Below are 17544 nucleotides of genomic sequence, written 5' to 3'. Positions count from 1 at the left end.
TAGAACCATAGGAGGTTACAATAAACATAAAACCAAAGCCTTAGCATGTAAAAGACGAACCGAAAGTGATATCAGCGGGCGCAGATCGGAGATGAGTTATGCAGATGTATATGACCGATACCACAGTGAAAGTGGTATAGAAGGAATACATTAACCATTTCCAGGTTTCTTTCTCGCCGTTCTTTTTTTTTTTTAAAGGCACAGCTTACCTTAAGATGGAGTTGGCGTACCCACACAATGTTATTCACAACCTCGGGCAGGTTCTTGCCAGTGAGGGGTCCAGAAGAATCTCCAGGGGTGCCATGGTAGCGAGCTTCAAAGTCTGACCGGATCTCTGACACACAAAAAAAAAAAATAGGGATTTTTGTGTACTCACTGTAAAATCCTTTTCTCCGAGCCATTCATTGGGGGACACAGACCGTGGTGTATGCTGCTGCCACTAGGAGGCTGACACTAAGTGATACAAAAAAGATAGCCCCTCCCCTGCAGTATACACCCTCCTGCTGGCTCTCAGCTAACCAGTTTGGTGCAAAAGCAGTAGGAGATCAATAACAACATGTGAGCGTATAGCATGTCAGATTATATATGACAGTATAGCATGTCAAATAATAAAAACAAGCACAAGCTAATAACAGGGTGGGAGCTGTGTCCCCCAATGAATGGCTCGGAGAAAAGGATTTTACGGCGAGTACACAAAAATCCCTATTTCTCCTTTGCCTCATTGGGGGACACAGACTGTGGGCCATCAAAAAGCAGTCCCTGGGTGGGGACAACAATAGATCAGGCCCTGTGTAACCGCTATTTACAAGTGCGCCACCGCGGCCTGCAGAGTCCGCCTGCCCAGACTCACGTCTGTGGAAGTGTGGGAATTATAGTGCTTCAAGAATGCATGCAGACTGGACGAATCCGCAAGCTTGCAGCTGTGCTTGCCTACGTCTGGTGCCTAGAGCCCTCAGACGGGCAGATAGGCTGACATCTAGCATGGAAGGACTCCTGGATGGTGAAACGAATCCACCAGGCTAGCATGTCTGATGAAACGGCTAAACCCTTCCTGTGACCGTCAGGAAGCCTTCTTCTTACCGTCCCGTCGGGAAGCCCAAATAAAGTGTCCAACCTTCGGAAGGATGCCGTCCTCGATACGTACCTACTCGGAGCACTCACTTCATCCAGATTATGGAGTCCCCATTCCGTTTTGTGGACTGGAGCCGAAAAAAATGAGAGAAGGACAATGCCCCTGTAACAGTGAGAATACAATACCACCTTGGTAACAAGGGAAGGGGATAGCCTGAGGGCAACCTTGTCTTGATGGTAATAAGGAAAAAAGTCTGAAAGAACAGAGTGGCAAGCTCTGAAGACTCATCAGGATGACAAGAACGCAGAGAAAAAAGGGAGCGACCTTCTCTGATAGTAAAGTCTGTCCGGATCAAAAAAGGAGTCTACTGTAAGATCCCCAGGACCATTAAGGTCCCAAAGATCTAACGGTACGCGGTCCATATTTGCAGTTTTGTTGCAATAAGACGGAAAAATACTAGTACCGCGAGAAAATCCTGACATGGTCAGTGCGGGTGTCCCAGGATCACTGGGGCCCTTCCTGCTTCCAAAAACATCTCGATAGTAGTGGAAGAGGGGTTATGGAAATTGGTACCATGGAAGAACAGAGCATGCACTGCGATGCTCTTGGATCTCGAGGCCGAACCATGAACTCGAGTACATTGGCGTTCAGTTTGGACGCCATTTGACCTACATCTGGAGTACTCCAGTGAAGGCAGATCGGATGGAAGACTTCCAGGTGAAGTTCCCACTCACTTGAGGAGAAACCCTGACGGCTGAAAATGTCTGCCCCCCAGTGTTCTACTCCAGGGATATGTACTGCCGAGATCACCGAATGATAGATCTCGGCCCATCAGAGAGTGTGAGGTACCTCGGCCATGGTGCTTGACTGTGGGTACCTGCTAGATGATTAACGTATGGCACAGCCGTGGCATTATCCAATTGAAGACGAATGGGGTGACCCGCCTGAAGGCAGTGGACCTGCTGTAGGATTAGCCGTACCGTTCGGATACCCAGAGCAATGAACGGGAGAAGAAGACTGGCATTGGTATTCACTAATAACTGTTGGACCAGGAGAAGGCCCTGGAAGAGGAAGGAGCTCAGAGACTACCCTTTGAAAGCCTGATTGACTTGCTGAAAACGAGCGGAGCGAAGGAAACTGCTTCCATTGTCGTCACCATTGTTCCTCAGAACCCTCCTAGTGAATCGAATGAACTGAGGGGATGAGTGATCAAGTGCGCGAGCTCCCTGTTGAAGGGCCACAAACTTGACTCGAGAGAGAATTACCATCCTTCTTGTGCAGGATCATCCTTAAAAAGGATCTGCTGGGCTGGAAATGAGGAAAAACTTGTCTAAGTTTAGCTGCCAGCCCAGGTGAGAGGGTATCGCAAGTGATATAGACGACTCGGCGTAGTCAAGGAAGAGCGGCTAGAAAGTCAACAAAATAGGGCAGGACGACCATGCTTCCAGGGTGCAAAAGGAACATGACAACTGCCATGAACCTTACAAACACTCTGGGTGCGGTAGCCAGGCCGAAGGGCAAGGTACGATCCCTTGTTAGTCTCCCGCTCAGACCAGGGAATACTGGTCATGTGGCTTTAAGACCAGGGCATGCTGGTCATGTGCCTTTAAGACCAGGGCATGCTGGTCATGTGCCTTTAACATCAGGGCATACTGGTGAAGTGCCTTTAAGACCAGGGCATGCTGGTCATGTGCCGTTAAGACCAGGGCATACTGGTCAGGTACTTCCTTACCCGGGTACTGATGTAAAGTCGTTGCCCTTTTAATGCAAAAACCGTCGCCCCAGCGTGAGCCGGCCGGTTGGACCAAGATGGCCACTGGGAGTTGCAGAGGTGGTAAAATCTCGCAGAGAGCGAGAAGCGCCAATTTGGGGGGCGGAGCCACAGACACGATTTGGGCGGAGCCTTGAGACTTCCATGAATGGGCCTAAGCCAGGGTCTAAATTTCTGCAGCCGGCGGTAGAAGTGAGGGGCGTTGTAGTGGCCGAGAAAATTGAGCGTTCCCGTGGCAGGCGATAAGCGCCATAGTGCGGGCGCGGCTCCCGGGAGAGATCAGTGCCCTTGAAGGGACCCGTCGCCCCTAACAATCAGCCCGGGCCTGGCATCCCACGTCGCAGGAGAGGATACGGAGAGGCGACACTCTCTGTGCTCGCCTGTTGATGGTTCGGGGAGATCGGAACCTAAAAGGATCCGTCGCCCCATTCGTCTGCGGCCTACACATCGTCCAAAGCCGGGGACTAAATTTTTGCAGCCGGCCGGAGCGTTACCTCAGGGAGGTGGGCCACAGGGAAGCTGAGGCTGCCTGTCAGCATGTGAATATCCCACTGCAGAGGCCACCGCTGACTGGATCCACTCACCATGGGTGCGCGTCCAGGCATGGAGCCGCCACGGATGACTGGGTTTCAACGCCGTGGAAAGCGCGCAAACTCTAATGTTCTGCTGCAGGTCAGGTATTGCAGAGTGGACGGTGCAGGGATAAAGGTATAAACCTCAATCGACCATCCCTTTGTTAGGAAGGTGGAGAGGAACCGTCCGCCTCCTTGTGCCATCTACTTTCACAGTGGTGGGACAGTGGGGGCTGCTCGGGCGCCATAGAGAGGGGCCTCTGTGCATCCACGGAGTTCAGTCCCCAGGTGGACAGGGCCAGTTGTCCAGCATTAGGCCTGGCTGGGGAAGAGGGTACGTGGAGGCGACACTCCATGTGCTCGTCCATACAGGGTGCGGGGAGATCGGTGTCCTTGAAGGGACCCGTCGCCCCTAAGAATCAGCTCAGGCGTGGCACGTCACAGGAGAGGATACGGAGAGGCGACACTCTCAGTGCTCGCCTGTTTATGGTTCGGGGAGATCGGAACCTGGAAAGGATCTGTCGCCCCATTCGTCTGTGGGAAAAATAAAATCTAAAATCAAAAATGTAAAAGGTAAAAATAAAATAAAGAGTTTTGGGTCTGAATAGCAGAGCCGTCCGTGCGCCTCCTACGGACACTAAGCAAGAACTGGTTCTCTGGGAGGCAGCAGGAGGGTGTATACTGCAGGGGAGGAGAGAACTTTCTTTGAATCACTTAATGTCGCCTCCTGGTGGCAGCAGCAGCATAAACCACGGGCTGTGTCCCCCAATGAGGCGAAGGATGAATAAAAGGACAGCGGAATCATATAGATCTTACATCAATGAAGTGGACTGCACGGTTCTGGTATACTCATTCATCAAAAACAGAAACCAATTTACAAACAGTAAGATAAAACGATAAAAAAAAAAATACTGGTACTTGTATATCCACCACTGGACATCCCGATTAATCATTTTCCCATAGAAAATATGCAAATTGTCTCTTCAGAGAGGAAGAGGACTAGAACTCTAGTGCCACCTATTGGAAGTAGCAATCCTACAAGTCAATGTCGACCCTTTAACGAGCCTTGTCACATGACTTAGGATAATAGCCAAACCAGAATCTCAATTTGCAGACACTGTGTTTCGGGTACTGCCCCTCGTCAGTGCAAAGTGGAGATCTGGTTTGGCTGATTGAGAGGCGTCTGACCGGGATGGCGGCTTTAAGTCTCCTCACCTCGACATGATTATCATGTCACTCTCCGCAAGGAGAAATGATACTTCTTGGATCCCATAGAAAATACTTACCTCCTGCACGAGCACTGTCGGCACTGTTGTTCCCAGTCAGTAACGTGACATTGTAGGTGTCGGGTGACCTCTGCAGACAATCGTCGGTCGCTGATTGGCTGCTGATCACCGATGTTCTGTTGTAACAGCGGTAACTGGCCAGCGGCCACTGACTGGCTGCAGCGTTTACATGATGCGACAGTGTCACATCAGCCACTGGGAACAGCAGCGCCGGTGTGGGAGGTGAACATCAGCTTTTGCTATTTTACTCAAAGGAAAGGTTGTCCAATCTATATAAAGAAAAAAATATTTGAATGAAATAAAATTAGATATCAATAAAAAAAATTCTATTAATGCTAAAGGGGTATTCACATGTCCAATATCCTATCCTAATATGTAGTAGGTGTAATAATAATAATAATATTAGCAAATACCTCCAATTAGAAATGTATATATGTATAGTTCTTCTAATTCACTATGTCGCTTACCCCATGTGCAGGGCATTGTAGTAGCTTAGTTATTCACGGTTATGACCACTCATATAGTGACAGTTAGCTGTTAGTGGTCGTAACCATGGATACCTAAGCTACTGCAATGCCCTGAACATGGGGTAAGAGACATAGCTTATCAGGAGAACTATACTACATTACTAATTGGAGGTATTTGCTAATGTTATAATTACTATTACACCTACTAGATATTGTAATAGGATCTTGAAGATGGAAATACCCCTGTAAGTATTCTTAGCGCATATAGAAATGCTGGCATTTATTGTAATATGTGTTAAATAAAAAATGAAAAACACAAACTGGAAAACCATACAAAAACAAAAACGCATGGTTTTACCCGAAACAGGCTGAACAATCGGATGTCGGAGCTGCGCCAATTGCAGCAGTGTCTGTCTGCATAACAGCAAATTGCGTTCTTGGCTTTTTCAGATATTATACAGATGGAAACAGGCAGGACGTTAGGAAAGATCGGCACGAAAATGGAGATGGCATGGCCTAAAAGATTGTACACTTCCTTAACAAACATTGTTGGTCGGACTACTTCTCTTTCTAGAAAGGTAAGATGGGTATTATATGCTGGTTCACAAGCCTGCCTGCTGCAGAACCTCTTTGAGAAGAGAGACCTTAATGATAATCTGTGGCTGACATAGAAATTCCTCTTAAAAAAAAAAAAAGCTGAAGAGTAGTGATGAGCGAGTATACTCGTTACTCGGGTTTTCCAGAGCACGCTCGGGTGGTCTCCGAGTATTTGTGACTGCTCGGAGATGCATGATTTACGGCTGCTAGCCGGCCTGAGTACATGTGGGGGTTGCCTGTTTGTTATCGAATCCCCACATGTATTCAGGCTGTCTAGCAGTCGAAAATCATGCATCTCCGAGCACTCACAAATACTCGGAGACCAAACGAGCATGCTCTGGAAAGCCGGAGCAACGAGTATACTCACTCATCACTACTCTTCAGCTTTTTTTTTGAAGAGGAATTTCTATGTCAGCCACAGATGACGACGGTGCTGTGCCCTTCTTACAGCAGTTAACAAACAAGGAAGGAGAGTTTCAGACTTACCAGAGCGCTCCCTGTGGGCACTGATCTGCCAGACAGAATCGGCAGAAGCAGAACTGAGGCCGATAGAAATGGTGACTATTAGGCTATGTTCACACTTTGCGGATTTTGCTGCGGATCCGCAGCGGATTTGACCGCTGCGGATCCGCAGCAGTTTTCCATGAGTTTACAGTACAATGTAAACCTATGGGAAACAAAAAACGCTGTGCACATGCTTTCCTACACCCTCCTGTAGCAGTCGGTGACCCTTCCTGCACCCTCCTGTAGCAGTCGGTGACCCTTCCTGCACCCTCCTGTAGCAGACGGTGAACCTTCCTCCACAAACGAACAGCAAATACATCACACTTGCTAATTATTACCTTGAATATAGTCAACGAGTCTGGCCAGCAAAGTTTCCCGTTCAAGGATCAGATGCTTCCTAATACTTGGTCTCTTCACCAACTCTCTGTGCGTCTGAAAAGCTTGTAGGAGCTAGAAAAGACAATCATTTCAGAAACTGAAAGTAGAGTTGAGCAAAAAGATTCTCCAGACACCGATCCAGAGCCCTGTGAGCCTGTCCTGCCTGCCGACATCCCCGGTGCTTCTTCTGTGCAACATCATAAGGAGGGGGCATGCCGGCAGACAGGACGAGGTTCACCGGGCTCGGATTTGGCAGCCACGGAGTACCAATGTGGCCTCTCAACCAGTGTCCTGCTAATCACTGACCCATGTACGTACCTGTTGTGGACTGTCACTGATATCCGAGATATACGATTTCAGCTTGCTTGCTATTTTTTCTTCTGCCGGCTCAATTATCCTTTCGTATTGAGAAACTGCAGCTCTCCATAAAGGCTGGAGGACAATGACATGAGAATCATCAGTGACAGAGAAGTGTGGGAGACCCCAGATGTCAAAGTAGCAGAAATCCTCCTCACCTCAGTATATGGGTTGTAGTGCACAGGGTTCAATCCAGCAAAAGGTTCAAACAATTTCCTAGAGCGCTGGGAATGGTCATCGCCAGAGGGCAGAAAGTGCGCCAACTTTTCATGCATCATCCTTATAGTGAAGACCTGCAGACATCAGAATATGGGTTATTCTCAACAGTGGAAGTGATCACCTCTCCACAGTCTGTCTGATAACTGTCTTATTAGTGGCTCAACCACTGGAGAGCCTGAAAGAGGGGCTCTGAAATGCCCTTGGGAATGGATCCGTGGCAGTGCTCCATTCATCCTCTATGGGATGGTTGCAGGAACACTACACTTGGCTATTTCCATAAACGATGAATGAAGCTATGGCACCAGATGTGCGGCCACCACTCCACTCTGATGGGCTAGTGCAGGTCCCCATTCTCAAGATCAGTGGAGGCTCCAGCGGTTGGACCTCATCTGATCAGAAAGCCATCAAAAAGGTGATTACTAAGGTCTTGGAAGTAAAGTGTTAATGTCTATGATCATGAATGATTATATGACTGGAATGGATGATCATTTTGGTGCTACAAAAAGATGGTTGGACATTTAATAAACCGATATAGGGGAGAACATATGTGCCAGGCAATGAATAAGATTATCAGAAATGACTTGCACTAGGAAAGTCATTCTGTCTATTGCAGATGTTTTACAATCCTTGTCCCTTTAATCACCAGTGCTATACCTCTTCAAGACGTCGGCCGAGGTTGTGTAGAGATTCTGGGATGTACTTCTCATGTTTCCACAGGTGAGGAGTATAATGTCTCCACAATTGTCCGGTGAGATGTTCGCAGGCTGCTGTCCATTGCTCACACACGGCAATACCTGCTCTGAGGGTCTCCTTAACTGCCGGAAACGGCTCGGTCCATAGATTCATCTCCGTCAGGTTCTTCTGGACACAGCGTCCCAGCGTGTTACCTACAGGACACAGTGAGAAGATCATCTACTGTATCCTCACCCATCCTTGTAGATTGTGAGCCATCGCGTGCAGGGTCCGCTCTCCTCCTGTACCAGCTGTGACTTGTATTGTTCAAGATTATTGTACTTGTTTTTATTATGTATACCCCTCCTCACATGTAAAGCGCCATGGAATAAATAGCTCTATGATAATAAATAATAATAATCTATACAGAGGTCTATATGGCTATTGTACTGCAGACGGCAAAATGTCAGGAATAATTATTCAATTATAGAATAGAATTATTTATTCAATTATAATCGAATAAAAAAATTTAAAAAAAAAAAAACAGGAATATTATAAAAGTTTTGTTTAGACACTAATTTCACAGAAGCAATAAACGAATTAAATGTTCTAAAGTGAAGGCCTAGAGTTACATGGGCAAAATAAAACTAATAGCTTGTAAAAGGGATATGTGGGACATTGATATTAAAGGCTTGTTCTTATGCTGGGCATTTAACATTTAATTAGTCACGTGGGGTGACTAATTACAGTAATTATTTCAGCAAGTCTAGAAGGAGGGTAACCATCCATTTTGGTAGCTACCTAAACATATAAGATATGTGATCCTTGTACTTGTTTTTTCATAGTACATAAGTAGATACTTACATTTTGTTGATAACTAAACGATAATATTAAACATTTTAGTAAATATGTTGTACTGTATATTAAGTTCCTAAATAAATACAAATTCTGCTTTAATATATGTTTTGAGTTTCTGTATATGAAATCTGGCAGGCGACTGAAGTGTAAGTATTTTGGCGCAACTAACTGAAGGCCAATATATCAGTGGGGGTCCGTCTCTTTCACTCGTACCAATTAGCAATTAAAATGGTCATTGGTGGTCCGACAACCAGGGCTGTGGAAGTCGGTAAGCCAAACCTCCGACTCCTCAATTTCCATGACACCGACTCCACCAAAATGGGCTCCGACAGAGCTGTGGAGTCGGTAAGCCAAACCTCTGACTCCCGACTCCTCAATTTCCATAACACCGACTCCACCAAAATGGGCTCCGACTCCGACTCCACAGCCCTGACAGAGCTGTGGAGTCGGTAAGCCAAACCTCTGACTCCCGACTCCTCAATTTCCATAACACCGACTCAGACTCTGACTCCACCAAAATGGCCTCCAACTCCACAGCCTTGCCGACAACCACTGCACACCCTTTACCATTTACCGGTCTCATCGGCCTACTTTCTGCAGCAGTTGTGACTGGTATAAGATCTTATTTCCATGCACCTGAATGGGACAAAGTTGTAGTGAACCCAGCAGAGATGCTACTAACAGTACAACCTGTAGAAATAATGTAGGGGGCGAGGTGTTCGCTAGAGTGTCACGGTGCCTCGAATCGCTTATTAGCTCAGGTGCACAGAGTCAGACCCCCACTGATCTCGTTATAACAGCTTCAATATCAAAGCCGGGAACAGTGTGCAAAGACGAGAACAGTCCGGCGCCACCATTGGGTGCATTCTCCCTGCAGCACACCAGGCGATTGACAGGTCTCTCCCTATGTACACACATGGGAGAGACCTGTCATTCAACTAGTCATGCCCGCAGAAGCCAGACAAGGCCACCAACAATAGTCTGGCTCCACCACTGGGAGGCTTCTCCAGTTTTGCCCTGTGAAGGCTCCCTAATTTTCTGTCGTCTCTGAGCTAGTGGAAGGTGACTAGCTGCTTTAATGTCTCCAATACCTTGATATGAGGGATCCCTGCTCTCTTGGCCAATACAAGTTCATAATATTTCTCACTTTATCAATGCTATACATCAAGAAAATGCAGAATAAGATTTGAGCCAAGGACCCTGATCCAGCAACCACGTCAGTAGTCCCTTGCCGCCGGATCAAAGCCCACCTACCTGCTGGCATCCCACTCTTCTTATAAGTAGGCACAGTGCGATATCACTGTTGAGGCACGACATTATGGCGAGCGTAATGAGAAGTTATAGGAATGCTGGTAAATATTAGGAGGAGGTTTGCAGGGATCTGGTCCGGCAGCAATGGACAACTGAAGTGGAAAACCGAATCAGGGACTTGTGAATCGTTTGGCTCAATTCTAGAAAGGATATTCTACTATGGTTATATGCCAGTGCCATTCATCCTACCAGTGATCTCCAGTAAGTGCTTCATGCGTCGCTCAGGATAAGGGTCATGCTCCGTCTGCCTCCACACATCATCCACCACTTCCTTGGTGGTTTCTACAAGTTCCACAAGTTCGACCAAAGGCAGAGCGTCAAGGTTGTTGTAATACTGTGAATGCACCAGAAAAGTTAGAAACCTGCAGACAATCATTATTATCTATACAGTTAGGTCCATATATATTTGGACAGAGACAACATTTTTCTAATTTTGGTTATAGACATTACCACAATGAATTTTAAACAAAACAATTCAGATGCAGTTGAAGTTCAGACTTTCAGCTTTCATTTGAGGATATCCACATTAAAATTGGATGAAGGGTTTAGGAGTTTAAGCTCCGTAATATGTGCCACCCTGTTTTTAAAGGGACCAAAAGTAATTGGACAGATTCAATAATTTTAAATAAAATGTTCATTTTTAGTACTTGGTTGAAAACCCTTTTTTGGCAATGACTGCCTGAAGTCTTGGACTCATGCACATCACCAGACGCTGTGTTTCCTCCTTTTTGATGCTCTGCCAGGCCTTCACTGCGGTGGTTTTCAGTTGCTGTTTGTTTGTGGGCCTTTCTGTCTGAAGTTTAGTCTTTAACAAGTGAAATGCTGCTCAATGTGTTTGAGATCAGGTGACTGACTTGGCCATTGAAGAATATTCCACTTCTTTGCTTTAATAAACTCCTGGTTGCTTTGGCTTTATGTTTTGGGTCATTGTCCATCTGTAGTATGAAACGACGACCAATCAGTTTGGCTGCATTTGGCTGGATCTGAGCACACAGCATGGCGGCTCTGAATACCTCAGAATTCATCCAGCTGCTTCTGTCCTGTGTCACATCATCAATAAACACTAGTGACCCAGTGCCACTGGCAGCCATGCATGCCCAAGCCATCACACTGCCTCCGCCGGGTTTTACAGATGATGTGGTATGCTTTGGATCATGAGCTGTACCGCGCCTTCACCATACTTTTCTCTTTCCATCATTCTGGTTGAGGTTGGTCTTGGTTTCATCTGTCCAAAGAATGTTCTTCCAGAACTGTGCTGGCTTTTTTAGATGTTTTTAGCAAAGTCCAGTCTAGCCTTTTTATTCTTGATGCTTATGAGCGGCTGCACCGTGCAGTGAACCCTCTGTATTTACTTTCATGCAGTCTTCTCTTTATGGTAGATTTGGATATTGATACGCCGACCTCCTGGAGAGTGTAGGTCACTTGGTTGGCTGTTGTGAAGGGGTTTCTCTTCACCATGGAGATTATTCTGCGATCATCCACCACTGTTGTCTTCCGTGAGCGCCCAGGTCTTTTTGCATTGATGAGTTCACCAGTGCTTTCTTTCTTTCTCAGGATGTACCTGTGAAACCCATAAAGGCAACAGGTTTCTGCTAATAACCAAGAAAAATTATCTTTCACAATTGGTGCAGAATCCAACCAGAGGAGCAGCACTTTTAGACCTAATACTATCTAATAGACCTGACAGAATAACAAATTTGCAGGTGGTTGGGCATCTAGGAAATAGGGACCACAATATTGTACAGTTTCACCTGTCTTTCACTAGGGGGACTTGTCAGGGAGTCACAAAAACACTGAACTTTAGGAAGGCAAAGTTTGACCAGCTTAGAGATGCCCTTAATCTGGTAGACTGGGACAATATCCTCAGAAATAAGAATACAGATAATAAATGGGAAATGTTTAAGAACATCCTAAATAGGCAGTGTAAGCGGTTTATACCTTGTGGGAATAAAAGGACTAGAAATAGGAAAAACCCAATGTGGCTAAACAAAGAAGTAAGACAGGCAATTAACAGTAAAAAGAAAGCATTTGCACTACTAAAGCAGGATGGCACCATTGAAGCTCTAAAAAACTATAGGGAGAAAAATACTTTATCTAAAAAACTAATTAAAGCTGCCAAAAAGGAAACAGAGAAGCACATTGCTAAGGAGAGTAAAACTAATCCCAAACTGTTCTTCAACTATATCAATAGTAAAAGAATAAAAACTGAAAATGTAGGCCCCTTAAAAAATAGTGAGGAAAGAATGGTTGTAGATGACGAGGAAAAAGCTAACATATTAAACACCTTCTTCTCCACGGTATTCACGGTGGAAAATGAAATGCTAGGTGAAATCCCAAGAAACAATGAAAACCCTATATTAAGGGTCACCAATCTAACCCAAGAAGAGGTGCGAAACCGGCTAAATAAGATTAAAATAGATAAATCTCCGGGTCCAGATGGCATACACCCACGAGTACTAAGAGAACTAAGTAATGTAATAGATAAACCATTATTTCTTATTTTTAGGGACTCTATAGCGACAGGGTCTGTTCCGCAGGACTGGCGCATAGCAAATGTGGTGCCAATATTCAAAAAGGGCTCTAAAAGTGAACCTGGAAATTATAGGCCAGTAAGTCTAACCTCTATTGTTGGTAAAATATTTGAAGGGTTTCTGAGGGATGTTATTCTGGATTATCTCAATGAGAATAACTGTTTAACTCCATATCAGCATGGGTTTATGAGAAATCGCTCCTGTCAAACCAATCTAATCAGTTTTTATGAAGAGGTAAGCTATAGGCTAGACCACGGTGAGTCATTGGAAGTGGTATATCTCGATTTTTCCAAAGCGTTTGATACCGTGCCGCACAAGAGGTTGGTACACAAAATGAGAATGCTTGGTCTGGGGGAAAATGTGTGTAAATGGGTTAGTAACTGGCTTAGTGATAGAAAGCAGAGGGTGGTTATAAATGGTATAGTCTCTAACTGGGTCGCTGTGACCAGTGGGGTACCGCAGGGGTCAGTATTGGGACCTGTTCTCTTCAACATATTCATTAATGATCTGGTAGAAGGTTTACACAGTAAAATATCGATATTTGCAGATGATACAAAACTATGTAAAGCAGTTAATACAAGAGAAGATAGTATTCTGCTACAGATGGATCTGGATAAGTTGGAAACTTGGGCTGAAAGGTGGCAGATGAGGTTTAACAATGATAAATGTAAGGTTATACACATGGGAAGAAGGAATCAATATCACCATTACACACTGAACGGGAAACCACTGGGTAAATCTGACAGGGAGAAGGACTTGGGGATCCTAGTTAATAATAAACTTACCTGGAGCAGCCAGTGCCAGGCAGCAGCTGCCAAGGCAAACAGGATCATGGGGTGCATTAAAAGAGGTCTAGATACACATGATGAGAGCATTATACTGCCTCTGTACAAATCGCTAGTTAGACCGCACATGGAGTACTGTGTCCAGTTTTGGGCACCGGTGCTCAGGAAGGATATAATGGAACTAGAGAGAGTACAAAGGAGGGCAACAAAATTAATAAAGGGGATGGGAGAACTACAATACCCAGATAGATTAGCGAAATTAGGATTATTTAGTCTAGAAAAAAGACGACTGAGGGGCGATCTAATAACCATGTATAAGTATATAAGGGGACAATACAAATATCTCGCTGAGGATCTGTTTATACCAAGGAAGGAGACGTGCACAAGGGGGCATTCTTTGCGTCTGGAGGAGAGAAGGTTTTTCCACCAACATAGAAGAGGATTCTTTACTGTTAGGGCAGTGAGAATCTGGAATTGCTTGCCTGAGGAGGTGGTGATGGCGAACTCAGTCGAGGGGTTCAAGAGAGGCCTGGATGTCTTCCTGGAGCAGAACAAAATTGTATCATACAATTATTAGGTTCTGTAGAAGGATGTAGATCTGGGGATTTATTATGATGGAATATAGGCTGAACTGGATGGACAAATGTCTTTTTTCGGCCTTACTAACTATGTTACTATGTTACTATGTTACCAAACTGTAGATTTTGCCACTCCTAATATTGTAGCAATTTCTCGGATGGGTTTTTTTTCAGTTTTCGCAGCTTAAGGATGGCTTGTTTCACCAGCATGGAGAGCTCCTTAGACCGCATGTTTACTTCACAGCAAAACCTTCCAAATGCAAGCACCACACCACCTCTAATCAACTCTAGGCCTTTTATCTGCTTAATTGAGAATGACACAACGAAGGGATTGCCCACACCTGTCCATGAAATAGCCTTGGAGTCAATTGTCCAATTACTTTTGGTCCCTTTAAAAACAGGGTGGCACATGTTAAGGAGCTGAAACTCCTAAACCCTTCATCCAATTTTAATGTGGATACCCTCAAATGAAAGCTGAAAGTCTGAACTTCAACTGCATCTGAATTGTTTTGTTTAAAATTCATTGTGGTAATGTCTATAACCAAAATTAGAAAAATGTTCTCTGTCCAAATATATATGGACCTAACTGTAAGTGTCAATGAGTAATGGTTTCGAAAAAAAAAAAAAAAGTCATTTCCCTTTAATTGATCACTCCAGACGGGTTACGTCAGAGTTGTCATCTATGAAATTCAGTTTAGCTACAAACATCGTAGTAATGATCAGGTCATTGTCCCTTTATGCGTTTATTTTTCTTTATCACTTCATTGGGGAACACAGGTAACCATGGGTGTATGCTGCTGTCACTAGGAGGCTGACACTAGGCAAACAAAATAAAGAGTAGGCTCCTCCTCAGCATGGTACACCCACCGACCGGCACAAAGCTCGTCAGTTTTAGCTTAGTGTCAGTAAGAAGCATGACCTGGATCTGATCCCAGATCCATTATTTTTTTATCCTTAGGTCAACCTGTTGTGTGTTACTAATCTTTTCTCTTTGCTTTTCAGATTCTTCTCTTCAGGGTAACAGGGTGTAAAGTCTCATCGCGTTTTCCCAAAATAGAGACTGAGAGAACAGTGTGGTGGCATCTACCGTCTACTCTGTGGTCTGTGAGTCAGGACCTTTCCCCCTGACACTTCAAGTGTGTCTCAGGGCGGATCGTGGTGGCCGGTTCTTTGTCTGTTCCCCCTCCCCAGCTCTTCCTAGGAGTGGTGCCAGGAGGAAGACGTTGGCCACTTCTAAGTGACCATCCCCTCCTCAGGGTCAACACCATCTTCTGGACTGTCTGGGACCACGATAGTGTGGGAAGGAGGACGGGTACGTTTTTTCCAGTGACCCCCTCCTCACCGGGAACTTCCTGATGTCGTCTGCGGGATGAAGAAGAAGTCAGGACCTCGTCCAGACAGGTACCATCTCCCCGTTCTTTCTCCACAGTCCCTCTTCAGGTGGCGGGGAGGCATCACAAAGAGGAAATCACGATGCTCCCCCACGCCACTGCCTCTAAACCAGAAAGTTAATCCCCATACTCTCGAGTTCTACTTCTACTCAGTTAGCCACAAACCCCCTTGTGTGTGAACCAATCAGGAAAAGAGGGCTCACAGCCTCCTTTTATATGGTCCACGCTCCCCACAAATGCCAGTAAATCAGCGCCTGAGGTCTCATGGGCCTTTTCGGACCTATGGGAGCACATCTTTCATTTCAGGCCGGGTTGGATCCTGACCCCTCGCGAGCGCCAACAATTCAGCGCAGAAGGACTCCAGGGCACTTTCCCTCCTATTGGAGCGCTCCTTTTTGGATTTTTCTCAGCGCACTTTGCTTAAGCCCGCCTTTAAGTCCACTTCACTCTGTCGTCATCCCCGATGCCCGCATGACACTGTTCCTACTGCTGGACCGATATCCTCCTTATCCAGGAACAGGAAGGCTCTGTCCATGTTATTTTTTCCTGTCCACCTAGGCTTAGCCCCAGGGTGGATTTGATTTAAATCTAACTGATTCAAATCACGATTTAAATCACTGGTCAGTAAGGCTTGATTTAAATCAGTGATTTAAATCAAAGTTTCTACCTAACTGAATTTCACTCCGCAGAGGTCCCAGCCTCTTCTTCACGGCAAAAATGTTACAACATGAACAGAGTTGAGAAAAAGACCTTAATCCTATTGTTCTACAAACCTATGAATACAGAATCAACCCCTTCAGTGCCAAGTCCAAGAAGTTAGACAATATGTTCTTCATCATCTTCATCACGGCACTTCTCATGATGTTGCCTCATTCGCGCCACCAGGCCTTGCATCTCTTTGTTGCATCGTTTGCATTTTGCACGCATGCCTGCCTTACCGATAGGCGAAGGAGCTTCATTAAAATATTCCCAAACTGGGTCTCTTTTATGGCCTGTAATAAACCTCAGATCGTACACACAAACAGATCCAGACTTGTCTGTCTGTGGCTATGCTGCAGTATTGTGCTCAAAGTTTCACTTTCACTTTCTTGTCTGCTTGCCCTTCCTCCTCCTCACACTTAGATTCACATTCTTCTTGTGTTGTGCAGATCTATTCCACTCCAAACAATCAGAAACATATTGTCTAACTTCTTGGACTTGGCACTGAAGGGGTTGATTCTGTACTCATAGGTTTGTAGAACAATAGGATTAAGGTCTTTTTCTCAACTCTGTTCATGTTGTAACATTTTTGCCGTGAAGAAGAGGCTGGGACCTCTGCGGAGTCAAATTCAGTTTTGAGAACTGCGTAAGTAAAGCGAGCGTCTGTGATAATATAGGAGAGAAACTGCCCACTAATCCTACAGAAACCTCTGGAAGAGCATGGCATTCTGAATGTTACACATATACAGCCTTTATTCTACTGAGTTAAACAACTCAGCTTTATCTCATGATGGAAGAACCTTTGGATGGTAAAATATTTTCCTCAAAAAGCAGTTTATTGAAAAAAATCCGATTTAAATAAAAAAAATCCGATTTAAATTAAAAAATCCGATATTTTTTATTTTTTTTAAAAAAACATTGATTTTTATCCACCCTGCTTAGCCCTCCTCAGCATCCCCTCAGCTCCAGGGAGACCTTGGCTTTACATATGTACAGACCGAGGGAGGCTTGCTCCGCCCCTCCCACACTACTCTTCATTACGCCTGTGCCCTCTGCAAAAAGTGGCCTACAGGTCATGGACCAGCCTTCTGCCCAAACTGCAGCTCTTCCACCATGCCAGCCTCACAAGACCCCCGGCCGCCCGGGACAAGAGAACACCCCTTCCCTTGAAGTGGGAAGTTGCTATTTCTCAAACGTTTACCTAACCTTTCAGCCGCCTCCAACTCTCCAATAGTTTCTCAAAACGAATCTCTTGCTCCCTTTTGCCACCCTCAGCATGGCAGATCAAAGATAAGGTCCAAGAAACAGGCACACTCCAAATCCTCATCTTGTCCCCATTCTTCCTCCAAATCCTCCAGAATACCCCGTTTCCCATTCCTCCGTCCCGGAGGAGGGCCCTGGGTCTGGTGTGGCCTTGACACGGACTAATCATCCAAGCTCCAGGATATGGTCAACAGTCTTATTTTGGAGGTCAATCAGACCCTCAATATTAAGGA

The 17544-nt window shown here is 45.4% G+C and overlaps 1 protein-coding gene across 1 annotated transcript in view; it reads right to left on the bottom strand.

Moving 5' to 3' along the window:
• DYNC2H1 (dynein cytoplasmic 2 heavy chain 1) overlaps window positions 1-17544 on the bottom strand; it is a 552714-nt gene that overhangs the window by 522813 nt on the left and 12357 nt on the right. The window contains exons 5-10 of the mRNA XM_069759211.1: window positions 10254-10398; window positions 7878-8110; window positions 7163-7297; window positions 6966-7079; window positions 6608-6719; window positions 210-334 (exon numbers count right to left, since the gene is read on the bottom strand). Of these exons, the coding sequence (XP_069615312.1) occupies window positions 210-334; window positions 6608-6719; window positions 6966-7079; window positions 7163-7297; window positions 7878-8110; window positions 10254-10398 (864 nt within the window). The remainder of the gene's footprint in view (window positions 1-209; window positions 335-6607; window positions 6720-6965; window positions 7080-7162; window positions 7298-7877; window positions 8111-10253; window positions 10399-17544) is intronic.

Source organism: Ranitomeya imitator, chromosome 3, assembly GCF_032444005.1.
Source record: "Ranitomeya imitator isolate aRanImi1 chromosome 3, aRanImi1.pri, whole genome shotgun sequence".
Taxonomy (NCBI): Eukaryota; Metazoa; Chordata; class Amphibia; order Anura; family Dendrobatidae; genus Ranitomeya; species Ranitomeya imitator.
The sequence above is the reverse complement of the archived record's forward strand: the minus strand, read 5'-3'. Positions and strand labels throughout refer to the sequence as shown.